Source organism: Eublepharis macularius, chromosome 12 (genome assembly GCF_028583425.1).
Source record: "Eublepharis macularius isolate TG4126 chromosome 12, MPM_Emac_v1.0, whole genome shotgun sequence".
NCBI classification, from domain to species: Eukaryota; Metazoa; Chordata; class Lepidosauria; order Squamata; family Eublepharidae; genus Eublepharis; species Eublepharis macularius.
Genome location: NC_072801.1, coordinates 58,067,337 through 58,083,327, shown reverse-complemented (window position 1 = coordinate 58,083,327; position 15,991 = coordinate 58,067,337). Strand labels below are relative to the sequence as shown.

The 15,991-nt window shown below is 44.5% G+C and overlaps 1 protein-coding gene across 1 annotated transcript; it reads left to right on the top strand.

Annotated features, from left to right (window-relative positions):
* The first annotated feature begins 4,982 nt into the window (after window positions 1-4,982).
* On the top strand, window positions 4,983-12,108 carry LOC129338577 (sulfotransferase 1 family member D1-like). The gene is made up of 7 exons (XM_054992918.1): window positions 4,983-5,200; window positions 6,709-6,837; window positions 6,929-7,026; window positions 7,125-7,251; window positions 7,442-7,536; window positions 10,032-10,212; window positions 11,901-12,108. The coding sequence occupies exons 1-7, from the start codon at window positions 5,020-5,022 to the stop codon at window positions 12,011-12,013; spliced, it is 924 nt and encodes a 307-aa protein (XP_054848893.1). The 5' UTR covers window positions 4,983-5,019; the 3' UTR covers window positions 12,014-12,108.
* Window positions 12,109-15,991: the final 3,883 nt, after the last annotated feature.

The following is a 15,991-nucleotide window of genomic DNA, read 5'->3' as shown; positions in this document are numbered from 1 at the left end:
TGCCAGAAAAGGTGACTTTATACGGTATGAGAAGTGTATCTAGTATGTTAGTAACAGAACTGCTGGATTTTTGGAGAAATAAGCGAGTCTCATGGCACCTTAAAGACGAACACAGTTCTATTCAAGAATAAACTTTCAGGCCAGGGGCTGGAACACACTTCTTCAGACACAGTGGCTGCTTCGTCTGTGTGGCCATTTCACATAGGAGGTTTGAAAAAAGCTAGACGGCAGAGTCAAAGGGTCATGAAATGCAGTATGTATAGAGTGAAGTACATAATATACAACAATAAACAGATTCATATGACTGTCCTTCAGTGGCAGGTGAGGCAAATAAAGCTCGGTGGTTCAGAACTGGCCTCCAGCTTCAAGATGATCAAGCAGTTTGCAGTGCCAGACATGAAGAAAATGGGAACATCCGGGCCCATGTAATCTCCAGAAAACCCCACCCATATGGTTTCTGACATGGGAAGCTGTGGTTGCCTCTGGCTGGCATGACTCATCAGAAAATAAAACTAGGAGTCTAAAAATTGGCCACCAGCCTCAGGATGTTAGGGGGACTTGCAGTGCAAAAAATGAAGGCAATTGGACCATCCTGGCACAGATTAGGTCAATCACATCCCTCTGGTGTTTGCAATGGAAGCAAAGGTTTACTTATGAGAAGCCAGCAATGGCAGGCAGCGCAGGCAGCGAGGGTGGAAAATATCCCCTCTATGGCTAAACAATGGGGGGAGGGGTTAATTAATTCTCTGACTTATCAGAGCTTGTGTGTGCAACGGTGGTTAGAACATTGGGCCAGGATCACAGAGATCCAGGAATCCCTACTCTGGCACTGAAGGTTGCTGACTTTCAGCCAGTCACACCCTCTCAGAAATGGTCACAGTAAAATAGAGGAGAATGGTGTAAGTCACTTTGGGTCCCCATTACGGAGAAAGATGATCACATTTTTATGAATCTAATGTTGCCCGCAGTTCCCCAGCAAACAGTCGCTCTGTCTGTTGCTTCGTCAGGTATTACTGCATCTCTTTAAAGCAGGAGTCCAAACTGCTCATTCAGTATTTAAACTATTGTTAAATACCTTGAACACCACAAGCTACAGGATTGGTGAGCAGAACAAGCAGGTGCAGAGCTGCTAGTAATTATATAAAATTAAAATCAGAGATAGATTGTATGTTAGTTATGCTAAACTAGTTAACACCTGTAATGAATGGGGAGTCACAGGTTAAGATAAAAATCCTAAATTCCAGTTTGGTGGGGTGGGGGAGCCATTTGAAGCTCTTTTGTTGAAGAATTGGGACTCTCTAGTCAGAAATGTGTCCTCTTCAACTGAAATGTTTTCTCACTAGTTTCTAAATGGTGTGATTTTAAAGTCCAAATTGTGTCTGTTTATTCTTTTACATTCTTCTGCACATTCTTTCACTACATAGAGAGTAGAAGAGCATTGCTGACATGATGCCATATATCACACAGGAGGATAAATAAGTGAATCGGCCCAAGAGGATATATCGTAGGGGTTGCCAAAAAGTACCTGAAGAGTAGCTCATGTAGCCATAGAAGTCCCAAGAAAAGACTGTGGAAAGATCTGATGAAATAAAACTTTTTATTTCATAGGATTCTCTTTCTGGGATGCTTGGCTGAGAGTTTGATTTTTGGTATTCTTCCTAGTCCATGTTCTGTTTGTAAGTTGGAAGAAAATATGGTAACATAATGGGTGTGGGGGGGAATGTAGCTCGGGATCTTTTTTGTTACTCAGAAGTAGAGATGGGCACGAACAGAAAAAACCTGAACATGACGTTTGTTGTTCATTGCCATCCATGAACAGAGACTCATGAACAACCACAAACATGGCCCTGTTCACGAACATGTTTGTGGTTGGCTGTTTGTGGGGGCCAGCAGGCTCTCCGCCAGCCATCATCCAAGTCAAGGTCCCTACTGCACCACTCCTAGAAACCTTACCTGAGCAGGCAGCAGGAAAGGTACCAATAATAAATAATAGCTTGGCCCAGAGCCTGGCAGCAGCCCTGGAACTTGAAGGGGTTCCTATCTCACCACACACAAAGAAAATTCAAGCTCCAATGCACTCTATCAAAATTCCAACAGCAACTCTCTCCCTCTCCAGTGTCTGCAAACTAAGCCAGAGCTGGGAGCCCCCCTCCCTCTTGGTCTTTGCTCCCTTTTAACAAATTTGGAGCTCCACACTTGAAAGGAAGACCTGCCTATCAAGCTAAATTGGGCTTAGATTGGGGTTTCCAGGGCAACAGCAGGAGTTCAGACAGAGTTCAGACAATCCCTGCCTAAGTTGCCAAGGGAATTGATTGCAGGTGCCAGACTGTCTGGCTTGACGAACAGCAATGAACAGCAACGAATGAGGCTTGCAACGACCACCTGTTCATTTAGAATGGGGCCTCACAAACAGCTTGTTCGCGAACAGCAGATTGGGCTGTTCATGGGGTTTTTTTGTTCGTATTGCTGTTTGTGCCCATCTCTACTCAGAAGTAGCTCTCATTAAAGGAAGGCTTGGTGGCTCTTACTGAAGCTATTCAGTTGTGTATTAGTATGGCCTGTGGGGCAAAGCTAGCCTCTTGTTTCTTGATACCTGTGTTTGTTTGGTGGTCCACTGTTGTTGGTTAAAAACTGTTAGAAAAAGGGACTGGCAATGTCTCTGGCTCAGATCTTCAAGGCTACAAATAAAACAAAAGGAAGACAAGTACCATAGAGTTAGAAAGGTAGACAGACTACTATCAGTATCCTTCCTGGCTACTCTACTATCACTCACTTTCCCTGATTGGTAGAATGTAGTCCAAGGGAACTTCCTTCCTTCCTCGCTCTTCTTCTTCCTTTTCCCTGCATGCACCAAGAGAAGCAACATGGTATCTCCTCCTGGGACAAATGAAGCAGATGGCCTGTTATCAATCTGAAGCCATCTTAGTTAGCTAGTCACTTTTTCTCTCCGCTATACTTAAGTTAATGTACTTCTCTAAATAAATAGACTATTATTGGTTCTATAACTCAAAGGAGAGGCTCTCTGTGTGCAATTTGTAAGATAGTATGGTAAATATTAGTTTAGTCCACGCTGCTGCACTGCAGCTCAGGAGAAGCACTCTGTTAATAAAGAAAGGAAGGGCTGTCTGACTGGTCCAGCCATCCTTAACGAAATCCAACAAAAACTTCAAATGCCCTTGGGCATGTTCTGTTTCTTGATCCATTGCGCCGAGACTCAAGTCTATCAATGTTTGTTCGGAACAAGAATGAAAGGAGTCTGATGAAAAGTATCTTATCAGCAGATGTGATTATCTCTTATGCAAGGAGATTATAGGTGCTTGTACCCTAACCCTCAGTGGGAGTCATTAACAATAATCATAATCATCATTAGTAGCCAGATTCATTAGCTGCTAAGAGGTCAAAAACGAATTACAGTCTGTTGTTTGGTACGGACTTTGACGTCTTTTGAAAAAGATGGTATTCAGCAGGAAAGGCATAATTGGAACTGTTTCATGCCTGGCTAGGTGGTGATCATTTTGCAAAACTGATGCTGTTTACAATTATAATGATGATAATTACATCTCTGATTGCTATTGTCACTGAGAAGAACCTGGAACCGTCATCATCACAGAAGCATAAGACCAGCACGAGCAGTCCATGCAACTAATAGATGAATTTACTTCTTTACCATTTGTTATATTGCCTTTCTTCCAAGCATTCAGGGCAAGGGGTTGTCATCTCTGGATTCGAGGATTTCAGGAGATTTTGGGGTGGAGCCTGAAGAGGGCAGAGTTTGGGGAGGGGATGGATCTTAGCAGCTATAGGATGCTATAGAGTCCACCTTCCAAAGCTGCCGTTTCCTCTAAGGGAACTGATCTCTGCAATCTAGGGATTAGTTGTCATTCTGGGAGAACTCCAGCCCCAGCCAGGAGGTTGGCAGCCCTGTCAAGTCAGTATACATAGTCCTCTCTTCCTTTATTTTATCCTTGCAACCTGTGAAGTTGACTGGGCTGAGAGAGAATGAGTGACTAAAGGTCATCCAGTAAATTTCATGGTGAGTGGAGATAGGAACTCGGGTCTCCGCCACCTTAGTTCAGTGCTCTAAGTATTACTCAATGCTAGAGAGTAACAACCTTTGAGATTTTTGAGGGATTACACAGGGGAGGAAACAATTTGGCATTCCATTTCAGTATATCTTCCCTGTGGAGAAAGATACAAATGTCCAGGAGCTTGAGCAAACATATGTCCCTTCTGCTGCCCCCATTTTTTCCCTTCTCAAGTTATTTCTGGAACAAGTCCATGTCCAGCTTTATTTGCGCCCCCCTTCGCTTCTAGTTAATTCACCAAGTCATTGTTTTCGGCATACCAGGAGAATCCCCTGAATAAATCAAAATCACTGGCTTGTCTGTGGATAGCCCTGTTGTGCAATTTTAGCAGGGGTGGATGGTCTCTTACAATTAGATGCAGGGCTGAAATAAAATAGTGCTCATATTATGGTTGTTGAATCAAAATCCTGTGACTAAAATCTGATGAGCTGTGGATTAAATTAAAGCCCTTAAACATTCATTCCCAGTTTTGAAAGAGGAAAGTTAGATTCTTGTGAGAAAAAACTTGTAAGACTTCCGGGTTTTGTGTAAGGGGAGTAGAAGCTTTTCATGCCAAGAGTAGAATATAATGTTCTTGAATTCTCTGTGAGGAAAACTTATATAAGTAAAACAAAAACAAATAAACAAGAATGCCAAGGGAAGAGTAGAATGTCCAATCGAGTTCTGTTTTCACCTTGCTTTTTGTTCCAGTTGGCTGACAAAACAAGAGGCAGGGCTAAAATTATAAGGCCATGGTATTTTCTGGTGTATAACATTACTGCCTGGAGAAATCTCATTGTTGTCCTTCAGCGGTATAGAGACAAATGGAATTTGAACCACCCACATATGAAAGCATAAAAAATCCACTCCAGAGAATATTCCAGGACACAAGACTGAGGAGGCCACTATATTGTTTGGGGTAGATTACAAAATATTCATAGTTCAGAGGAGCACCATGAAGAGCCGCAAAGGCTACAGAGAAAATCTGCATGAACACCCCGAGGTCTTCCGAAGGTATCCACTGGTGCCAGTACATGGAATCCCCCTGATGGAACCCATTGCTCAACAATGGGCTCCTATTGAAAATTTTGAAGCACGGCCAGATGACCTGCTCATCTCCACCTACCCCAAAGCAGGTGAGACACCACGAAAGATAATTTTAGTGGAACGGTGGCTGTAAGGTTGTCCGCCAGTCTATAATATTTCTGAACATTTCAGGAGGTCTGTCCATAATGATCAGGAAGCTTACTGGGGAGGGATGGAGAGTGCCTGTACCCTTTGTGAAAGGCAAACTGTGTGTCCAAATAACCTACAGCCAATAGGTTGACAATAGGTCGACAATACAACCTACAGCCAGCCTTTTCTGTTTCTAGTTTCATAGAGATTTTGAGGAAAGGGGACTTCTGAAGGCACCAGTCTGCAAGTGTGCTTAAATAAATGCTTCAAAGAGATGCTTTGCTAAAGGGAAAGGGACCATAGACTATACTACTGTGCAACATCTATTAATGTTGTATATTATGTAATATTAAATTGCTTATGTTTGTTTCAGCATTGTTTCAGATTGCTGCTTGCTTTCAAATCTCTGTAACCTGTAGCCTTTTGTATTGTTTATTGAATGTCATAGCTGTTGATTGTACTGAATTGCACTGTGTAATCTGCCTTGAGTCTCAATTAGAAAGGCGGACTATAAATAACTTAAATAAAAATAAAATAAAGTGTATGTAGTTTTGTCAAAACATCCTGCATGGCATTGTTATTTGTTAGGAAACCTTCTCTGACAATTGAATGGGGATATAGGTAAGAATAGCATCCTATATTCCAGCTATTTAAGAAATAATCATATACATGCACAATTAGATAATTATACCCTATGGTCCAATTACCCTTATTTTCCTGGGATGGTAGTTGCTGAGGTATCCTTAGAAAAACATTGTCTTGATAAGTCTATAATTTTGTGTTTTAGTACCATGGTAGATGATACATATTTAAAATTTGTTGTTAGAATTGTCAGTTCTGAGTGGTCCCTTCTTTGGGAGAGGGGGGCCTCTCCAGATAACAAACACTGGTATACCTGTTTAAAAATGACCATCGTTAAACTTTGTGTTCAGGCAGCATGACAATTCTTTATATGCAGGCAGAATTTTCACACAGAAACTTACTCACAGCCACTCTACAGCAAAACTTGTTTTTGCTCCAGTTTAAAGGGGGAAACCCCAGGACTTCAGTCAGAGCATGTCATATGGAAGCCGAAAAATTATTGGGGAAGGGAGACTGAGCAAAAACTCAGTGTGGAAGGTGGTAATGAGACAAAATCTCTCTTAAAGGTCCGTTCCCCCAAATGAATGAATTTTCTAGCACAGCGTACTGAAGATAAGAAGATTAAATCAAACCATAAACTGCAGTTAAGTAGAGAAAATGTTTGTGATATATATTGGCTAGAGTAGGCATGAAAACAGAATGTCCCTAATTTTTATCTGTGAACCCTCCGGGTGATATGTTGTATTGTGCTTGAACTAATTCTTTGAAATATCATACTTTACTGATTTTACCCACTGATGTGGATATGCTTGGATTGTTCTAAGTCAACAGTAAGCAGCCCTCAACATTGGCTGGTCTCTCTCCCTCTCTCTCTCTTTGCCTTCAGGTACCACCTGGATGCAAGAGATTGTTGATCTGATTCGTTCTGGTGGTGATGTGGAAAAAGCACGTCGAGCGCCCACGTATGTTCGGATCCCATTTCTAGAAATCTGCTCCCCGCCTCCTGTCCCTTCGGGTAAGCAAAGGGGACCAGGCATCTGGTGTCCTGCTTCTGAGCTCCCTGTTCCAAGACTAACCCCTCATTCTTGTCTCTGGTGTCCCTCCAGGGGTTGATACATTGGTGGATGTGCCGTCTCCTCGTGTTATCAAAACACACCTCCCCTTCCAGCTTGTCCCTAAAAGCTTTTTTGAAAACAATTGCAAAGTAAGTGTATTACTTTTCTTGGATTTGTACTTATTTCCTGTCAACTCCATAATTCTGGTTAGCTGTTCCATACAAGGCTTGTCTTTTGATCCTTACAGATTATCTATGTTGCTCGCAACGCCAAGGATAATTTGGTCTCCTACTATTTCTTCGATCGGATGAATTTGACACAGCCAGACCCAGGGCCATGGGACAGCTATGTTAAGAAATTCATGGAGGGCAAAGGTCAGTTTCAGGGTGCATGGGTGCTTATGCACTGGCATGTTGTGGATAAAGCAGCAATGTTTTCAGGGTTTCTGGGTGGGTCTAGTTAGTGGATTAGAAGGGAAATGCATGGGAACAGACTCTGAGCTTTGCGAAACACATGCTGGTACAGGATTCCACCATCCTCATTCAGTCTTTATTCATCACACAGTTGCATGGGGCTCTTGGTATGATCATGTTCGGCGCTACTGGGATGAGAGAGCAAACCACCGCATCCTGTATGTTTTCTATGAGGATGTAAAAGAGGTTAGTCCAAATTTGGTTGCATGTTGTACATTGTCCAAATGGGTTTATAGTGCAATGATACCGTCTTTATTTATTTATATACTGTTTGGGTTGTGGAAAGTACCATTAAGTTATAGCTGACTTATTAGTGACCTTTGCTGGGATTCTCAATGCAAAAGACTAACAGAGGTGACTTGCCATTGCCTGCCTCTGCATAGGAACCTTGGCCTTCTTTGAAGGTCTTCCATCCAAGTACTAACAAATGCTGATCCTGCTTAGCTTCTAAGATTCGACAACAGTTTAGCATTTATGTATTGTCGAAGGCTTTCACGGCCGGAGAACGATGGTGGTTGTGGGTTTTCCGGGCTGTATCGCCGTGGTCTTGGCATTGTAGTTCCTGACGTTTCGCCAGCAGCTGTGGCTGGCATCTTCAGAGGTGTAGCTCCAAAAGACAGAGATCTCTCAGTGTCACCTGAGATCTCTGAGAGATCTTTGTCTTTTGGTGCTACACTTCTGAAGATGCCAGCCACAGCTGCTGGCGAAATTTCAGGAACTACAATGCCAAGACCACGGCAATACAGCCCGGAAAACCCACAACAACCATCAGTTTAGCATTTACTTTAGTGTCAAAAATTGCTTTATACAGAAGTGGAGAAAGTAGGAAATGTTCAATAGATTAAGCAACGGTGGTAGTGGAGAGTGCTCTCTAGCTGACTTATGGGGACCTTGGTGGTGTTTTCATGGCAAGAGACTAACAGAGGTGGTTTGGCATTGCCTGCTGCTGCAACCCTGATCTTCGTGGAGGTCTCCCATTCATTTAGTAACCAAGGCCAGCCCTTCTGAGATCTGACAAGATCAGGCTCACCTGGGCTACCCAGGTCAGGGCAGATTAAACAACGAAGAAACATAAATGTCATGACTCTCTCTGACCAGGCCAGTGATTAAGACCGGGAAGGCTCAGAGGAGCAGTTTGAGGACCAGCAGCACCAGAGTCCACTCTGCCAGAACTTGCAAGCGAGGTACTGGCCAATCATGCCCTCAAGTGTGAGAGACCACCCTGCCAGAGCTGGTCCGTGTGGCCTGCATGAGAAATCACAACTAGGACCCTGCCAGGCAGGCCGTGAACCTGGCCAATAGCCCCTCAGGTTGACCTTCCATCCCACAGAAATGGTGGCAGCAGATGGCCCAAGCAGAGGTGGCACTAAGGAGGCAAAGTGCCAGGCTGGAAGCTCTCCACTGCCTTGCATACTCAGAACCAGGGCTTTTCTTCAGCAGGAATGCAGTGGAACGGAGTTCCGGAACCTTTGGAAAACGGTCACATGCTGGTGGCCCCGCCCCCTGATCTCCAGACAGAGGGGAGTTTAGATCGCCCTTCGTGCCACTGGAGCGGCACGGAGGGCAATCTAAACTCCCCTCTGTCTGGAGATCAGGGGGCGGGGCCACCAGCCATGTGACCATTTTCGCCGAGGGCAACCCACTGAGTTCCACCACCTCTTTTCCCAGAAAAAAAAGCCCTGCTCAGAACCTTACAATGAGTGTGATACCTCCTTGTAGGATCATGGCCAGAGAACACTGTAGCCTACTTAGGCAGAGAAGCTGCATTGCTGGATCAACTGATCAACAAGGTGCAAGTTCTGTGCTTTAGTGCCAGTGCCAGGTCCAGTTGCTCTTGCCTCACAAACCAGCTGACCAAGTGACTGCTTGACTCCCAAGGAGTCCAGCCAACCAGGTGTAGGACAATAGAAGAGATACACGCTGCAGATAAGACATGATTAACATTCTCAGTAATCTTTCTCCCTCCTCTTGTTGCTGCCTCATATGTCATTCATACATAAGAAACAGGGTTCCATGTGCCCTAAAAAGACCATTGGTGGCAGTGCAAACCGGGAAATGATGTCATGCCTCTCTGGGAATTACCAGAAACTCTGTGGTAAACCTATAGAGCGTTTGGCAATTCCTACATAGGCGTGTCATCACATCTGGGTTTTCCCATAAGTAATGTCACATCTTCACAGATGGCCGCTCCCCATGTCCTTGCCCCACCTGGTCTCCTGCTTGGTACTAGCCTGGACCTGGCAACCCTAGAAATAACAGATCCCGTGACCACAACACATCCCCATTAGAAGCAATTATCAATACCTCTTATAGAGCTATTTCACTTAGAACTCTATTTTCAGGAACACAGCTTTGAAGTCAGTATCACTATACTTGTAGGGTGTGGTGGAAAGAATAAAAATAGGAATGTTGCTGGACAGGCAGATTAGAGAGGCCAGTCATGTAGGCTCAGTGAGCATTTCTCTTTTATTTTGAGGATAAGAAATATCTCTGTCAGCCACTATCTTCAAACACAGATCAGTTGTAGGCCCCCCATGCACCCAAAAGTGTGTGCCTCCACAATTTCCTGCATTCTCCCAGAAACTTCTACAAGCCAAAGGATCTTGTACAGAAGAAATCCTAGGCAGGCTGCTACTTTTTTCTTTCTCTCCCACTCAAACCATTCTGGATGTCTTCATCAGGACCCAGCCCGTGAGATCTGCCGAGTAAAGGATTTCCTGGAGATTGACTTGCCTGAGGACATAGTGCAGAAGATCACCCATCACACCTCCTTCCAGGTCATGAAGGAGAATCCGATGAGCAATTACAGCACTTTTCCCGAAACCATTTTTGACAAGAGGATAGGCTCTTTTATGAGGAAAGGTGAACATCTATTTATTTGGAAAATTTCTATGCGGTCTCCCATAGGAAACTTGCCCAAGGTTGCTTAAGTTAAAAGTGAATGATGTAAGCGTTTCAAGATCCCAGGAAACAGTTGCTAGTTGTTGGAGCCCCCTCCATTATGCAATGTGATTTTGAAAACCAGAGAGGGCTTGCTTCTGCCCATGTGTTGCTCTGCTTTGGTGTCCAAACCAGGACAGGGTTCTTTTGAGCAGCGTTCCATGTTTTCCATTGCTTTGCTACAATCTTTCCCAAACCTGGGCTGAATCCACACAAACCTGCATAGCGCTAAACTGTCAGACTGCCGTCGTTTTCCTGGTGCAATTTCTGATGTCATCACACCACGAGAGCAGCATCATGGCACGATGACATCAGAAATAGAGCTAGGAAGATGCTGGCATTCCGACAGTTTAGCGCTATGCTGGTACTTGTTGATTCAGCCTTGGATTGGTACTAGGGTTCCCAGTTGCCAGCCCATGGAGGGCAACCTTTTGTCCCTTCCTGCTCTCAGGCAACTGAATGGTAGGAGAAAATGGCGTGGTGGTAGAGTGGATATGGTGCCATCACTTCCAGGAGCGGATGATGTCACAGATGCAGTGTGACATCACTTACAGGAGGCATGCCTGCAATGTTCTAGGACTCCTTCAATCTCTGGGGTCTTTACCATAGTGACTGGGGGATTGCTAGAATGTCACAGACGCAGTGATGTCATTTCCAGGTGATCACCTGGAAGTGACACTGCCGCACCAGCAAAGCTCCCCCTTGCCACACTGCATCCCCCCAAATCCCCCAGTGGTTACCAGCACAGGCAACCCTATTTGGTAATATCTTTTTTGAAAGATTGCAGTGAAAGTGTGTTTCTCTGTCATGTGCACAGAAAGTTGTGCATTTTTGCAGGTCCTGTCCACATTTTCCTTGTCTCATCTCCGTAGTCCCGATCGCCTTCCACCACCAGGGTTTTTTGTCTTTTTTTAATGGCAGTTGACATGTTGCTGTAACGATCTCTTTGCTGGGTCCTCTGAATTGTTTGACAAAACAGACTTTGTTTTCAATTAAAGCTGGGGATTCAAGGGACTTAGTAGATAGATAATTATAATGCTATAGGGCTATGTCAATTGCTGACTTTTTAAAAAAAATAAAGCCCTCCAGTTGTGTGGGGGGAGACTGGTGGGTGTTGGGGAAACCATGGAGAAAGTTCTCTGAGGAAGTTCTGTTGCTATTGTGATTACCTTTGCATTTGAAAGCAGAAGGTGGACGGGAAGCAACCATTAATGCCATCTGGATAAGGTCAGTTTCAGTGTCAAGTGGCTTAACAAAACTAAGGTGTTTGCCATTTAATGCTCTTGTGAACAGCCTCTGTACTTTTCCGGAAGACTTTCTACATTCATGTGGCAAAGTGGGCTGTAGTCCATGCAGGTTTATGCGGAAACAAAAATCTTGCCATCAGACTCTGGTTTGCTTTAACAAAAGAAAAGGGCAAGTGAAGAAGGAGCAAACTGAGAAGCACTTCATGGGTCTCCGATTATCATCTATAAAAAAAAAACCCTACACCCAGGGGAGAGCAACCCCGAAGGGTACTAATGCAGTGAAACTGGAATAACAGCAGTAGGATTTTGCAGTTTCCATAATCCTCTTCTCTTTCCTGTTCCTCTCCTGCAATCTTTCCCCAGGTGAAGTTGGTGACTGGAAGAATTATTTTACAGTGGCTCAAAATGAAGCGTTTGATGCTGATTACCAGCGTAAGATGGAAGGAACAACTCTGCGCTTCCGCGATGTATTATAGACGTAGAAAATCGTCTTCCCTGGGAATGTTCTGATAACGGGCAAATGTTTTCCTTGCACTACAGTTTTGCAATATTAAATGTGGATGCTATTGAACGTTGTATGTGAAACATCTTTGATTCTTTGGAAGAACAATGAAAATGGGTTCTGAAAAGAGTAAGAGAAAACTGGGAACCCAGACACTTGGGTTCTCTGAGTCCAGTGGCACACAGTGTAGACCTAAGCAAAGGTACACCTTTTTAAGTCCACAGAAGCAAATGGGTTTATAAGGTGTTTTGCCATCTTTGGGGCATGGTGTAAGGGTCACTGTGTTTGTTTAGGGAGGGAGGTATTTGTGCATTTCCTGCATTCTGCAGAGGGTTGGACTAGATGACCCTAGAGGTCCCTGCTCTGTTTAGGACTGTGCTGTTAGATTAGCAGTACTAAGAGCCCTCCTGTTAGGGAATTATGAACTGTCAGGCTGAGAATTGCCAGCAGGCCTGGGAAAAAATGTCCCATCCCTTAAAACAGAGGCTTAATGTAGAAATGGGCAGTTGAAGCTTTTCATGGTGTGAAGGGATGTTAAATGGCTTAAAGGGATGTTATTGACCTCACCTGGTTAATAACATCCCTTTAAACCTGTCTTAAAGGGATAGGGCATTTTTATCCAGGCCTTTTGGCAGCCTTGCTGAGAACCAAGTTGTGGTATCGTCTAAAAAGAGAGGTGCTCAGATTCTTGTCTGCTTGGAACAGCCCTCTCTGTCTTGCAAGTCCTGCTTCTTAATCACAGAATGAAGATAAACTGATTGTGATTTCTCAATGAGTGGAAATTTTCTCAGTATGCACTCAGATGAACCCTTGTGTTACTTCGGGGAAGTTAGGGATCAGCAAGGCATCGGGGTGGGGGTGAACGATTGGGAAATTTCTCCCAACTCAGATCTCCCCTTCCAGGATACTACAAACTCTTAGGAAGATGATTAGACAAATTCCCTCTCCTCGCTTTATTTTTCACCCCCTACTCCACCCCTTAACTGACAATCAGCTTAACTTTAGTCTGTGGATCCAGGGCACGTTCATTTTTCATTAGGATATTTTTGAATCTTCTTGTTCTCATTCTTTTTAAAATTTACAAGCCACAGATACAGATTCTGCAGGAGGCCCCTGAACATGCAGAAAACTCCCCACTTTTGAGGGGCCTTGAGCAGCTTCCCTGAAGAGGTAGCATATAATATTTTAATGCAGATACATTTTTAAATTTTTTTTTTAGGTAGTCCTGTTTTACTGCCCTAGTAATAGGTATTGGACTATGAAGCTTGCCATTAATGAATTATTTTAAATGCTTGTAGCATGGCTTTCTCATGAACAAATGGGAGCCAAGACAGCTTCCAAAATGTGGCTAAGAACCACCAAACATGACAATAAAATCAGAAAACATTCCTTAAGGGAATACTGGGTTTGTTACCATATTTTGATGATGTCCTGATTGCGGAGGTATCCTTTGAGGAACCTGCAACACAGGAACATGAGGTGTTGCATCCATTTGCAGATGCTGGTCTCAGGGCCAGATCTAGGGTTGCCAGTGCCAAGGGCAACCCAAGACTGGCATTTCCTCTGCGTGTGCATGCAGCGCACATGCGCTTCTGGCACTGTGTGATGATGTCACGTCCGTGATGTGACAGGGGCCAGAGGCATGCCGGCCACACAGCAAGCTGGTGCCCTGGGGCACGGTGCGCCGCGGAGCTGGCAGCAGTAGCGCGGGCAGCTGAGCGGAGGGCTGGGAAGACACTCACACCATCCACCTGCTTCGCTGATGGGGTGGCAGGCTTGCCACGCACTCCCTGTCCTGCACGCGTGACAAGCCAGCTGCCCCATCAGTGGGGCAGGCAAATGGCGCAGGCGGCCTCCCAGCCCTCCGCTCAGCTGTCTGCGCTGCCGCCACCAGCTCCACCACACTCCTGGTGGCTGGCACCTCTCTTTGGCGGTGCCGGGGGCAGACTACCCCCGCTGCCCTCCCCCTATCGATCCGACCCTGGCTGGTCTACATGTCAAATGTGAGAAGCGTGTCTTTGGTGTGTCTCAGAACTGAATTCCTTGGCTATCTTATTGATGCAGATGGTATTCATCCTACCCCAGCTAAGGTTAAAGCAGTTCACGATGCCCCATTGCCTCAGACTAAGCAGGAACTTCAAGCATTTTGGGGACTTTTAGATCCAGAGGAGTTAGCCGTATCATATGTTCTTGTGGCATAAGGAAACAGGAGCAGAACTCTTGCATCACCTTTTGGATAAGACATCTAAGTGGCAATGAACAGCTCAGCATGATGCTTTCCGTGATGTAAAAAAGTTGTTATAATCTGATAGTGTTTCTTCATCCATTATGATGAAGAAAAGCCAGTAATTCCTACATGTGATGCTTCCCGATATGGTATCAGGGCTATTTTAAGTTATCGACTTACAGATTCTCGTGAGGCTCCAACAATGACTCCAACTGAACGGAATTATGCACAAATTGATAAGGAAGTACTAGCAATTGTAACAAGTGTGAAAAAATCCCATGATTATGTTTATGGTCGACCGTTCATTATACTTACTGACGATAAACCGTTTATGGTCTGTTTGTCCCTAATCAACAGACACCACAGATTTTGTCGTCATATGTGCTTTGGTGGGCAATTTTCTTTAATGCTTATGATTATACCCTGTTGCGTAGGCCAGGTAAGGGCATTGCCCATGTCAATGCTCTTCGCCGTCTTCCCCTGCCATTGGTTGAGTTGGATCCTCCTCCTCCATTGGAGGTTTTGATGTTAGAGTCCTTACCTGAACCACCCATTCATGCAAGTGATATTGCAGCTTCATCAGTTCTTGCTTGTGTTCTCACCTGGATGTGGAGGGGGTAGCCAGTGGGGAAGCTTGTGGAGAAATTTGTACCATTTGTGATGAGACAACATGAATGATCAAAGAAAGAGTCTGCCTCTTGTGGAGAAATAAGAGTAGTTATTCTTACAGCTTTGAGGCATCATGTGTTGGAAGCGCTCCACATTGGACACCCAAGAATTGTGCAGATGAAAGCTCTCATGCAGTTATGTGTGGTGGCCCAAGATGGTTATATCACAAGTGTTCAGAGTGTAGATATTAAAAGCAAGAGCCAATAAGTTGTCCCCAAAAACCTATTTAAAGAAATCCATGGTTGGGCCTTTAGCAGAGTAATATCGATTGCAGAATAAGCATGATGGGTCATTAGAGCTTGTATGCTGGCTGGTGCGAGTGTGAGAGGGAAGATAACAAACTTACACTTAGTTATATTTAGAAAGGAAATAAGAGAGGAACACCATACTCTGATAGGAAAGGAGAGATAGATTCCTATCTACCTATCTAATCTAGGGATGGACATGGATGGCAGGACAAGTCCTGCACCCCTGGTTGCAAGATGAAGAGAAGGGACAGCAGTGTGTGTGACAAAGCCAGGAAGAGAAGGATGTCATGAGGAGCAAGTCCTGAGAATAGCAACCTAGACATCAAAGGATAGTCAGAACAGTAAACAGTAAACAGATGCCCTTACCTAACGAACTTTCTAACTCTTTAGTTTGTCGCTCTCTGAAACCTGAGGAAAGGAACAATGCCATGTCCTCCTCTTCTAACTGTAGAGTTGTTATCTCTGGGTTGGGCAATTTCAGGAGATTTTGGGGTGGAGCCTGAGGAGGGCAGAGTTTGGGGAGGGGATGGATCTCAGCAGCTATAGGATGCTATAGAGTCTACCTTCCAAAGCTGCCATTTCCTCTAAGGGAACTGATCTTTGCAGTCTGGGGATCAGTTGTCATTCCTAGAGAACTCCAGTCCCAGCCAGGAGGTTGGCAGCCCTGTCAAGTCAGTATACATAGTCCTCTCTTCCTTTATTTTATCCTTGCAACCTGTGAAGTTGACTGGGCTGAGAGAGAATGACTGTCTAAAGGTCACCCAGTAAATTTCATGAAGAGTGGAGATATGAACTTGGGTCTCCCCCA

Coding starts and splice junctions, on each gene's coding strand:
- LOC129338577 (XM_054992918.1), top strand. CDS start 5,020: ATGAAGAGCCGCAAAGGCTACAGAGAAAATCTGCATGAACACCCCGAG. Junction 7,027..7,124: donor TTTTTGAAAACAATTGCAAA/GTAAGTGTATTA, acceptor TGATCCTTACAG/ATTATCTATGTTGCTCGCAA. Junction 7,252..7,441: donor GAAATTCATGGAGGGCAAAG/GTCAGTTTCAGG, acceptor TTCATCACACAG/TTGCATGGGGCTCTTGGTAT.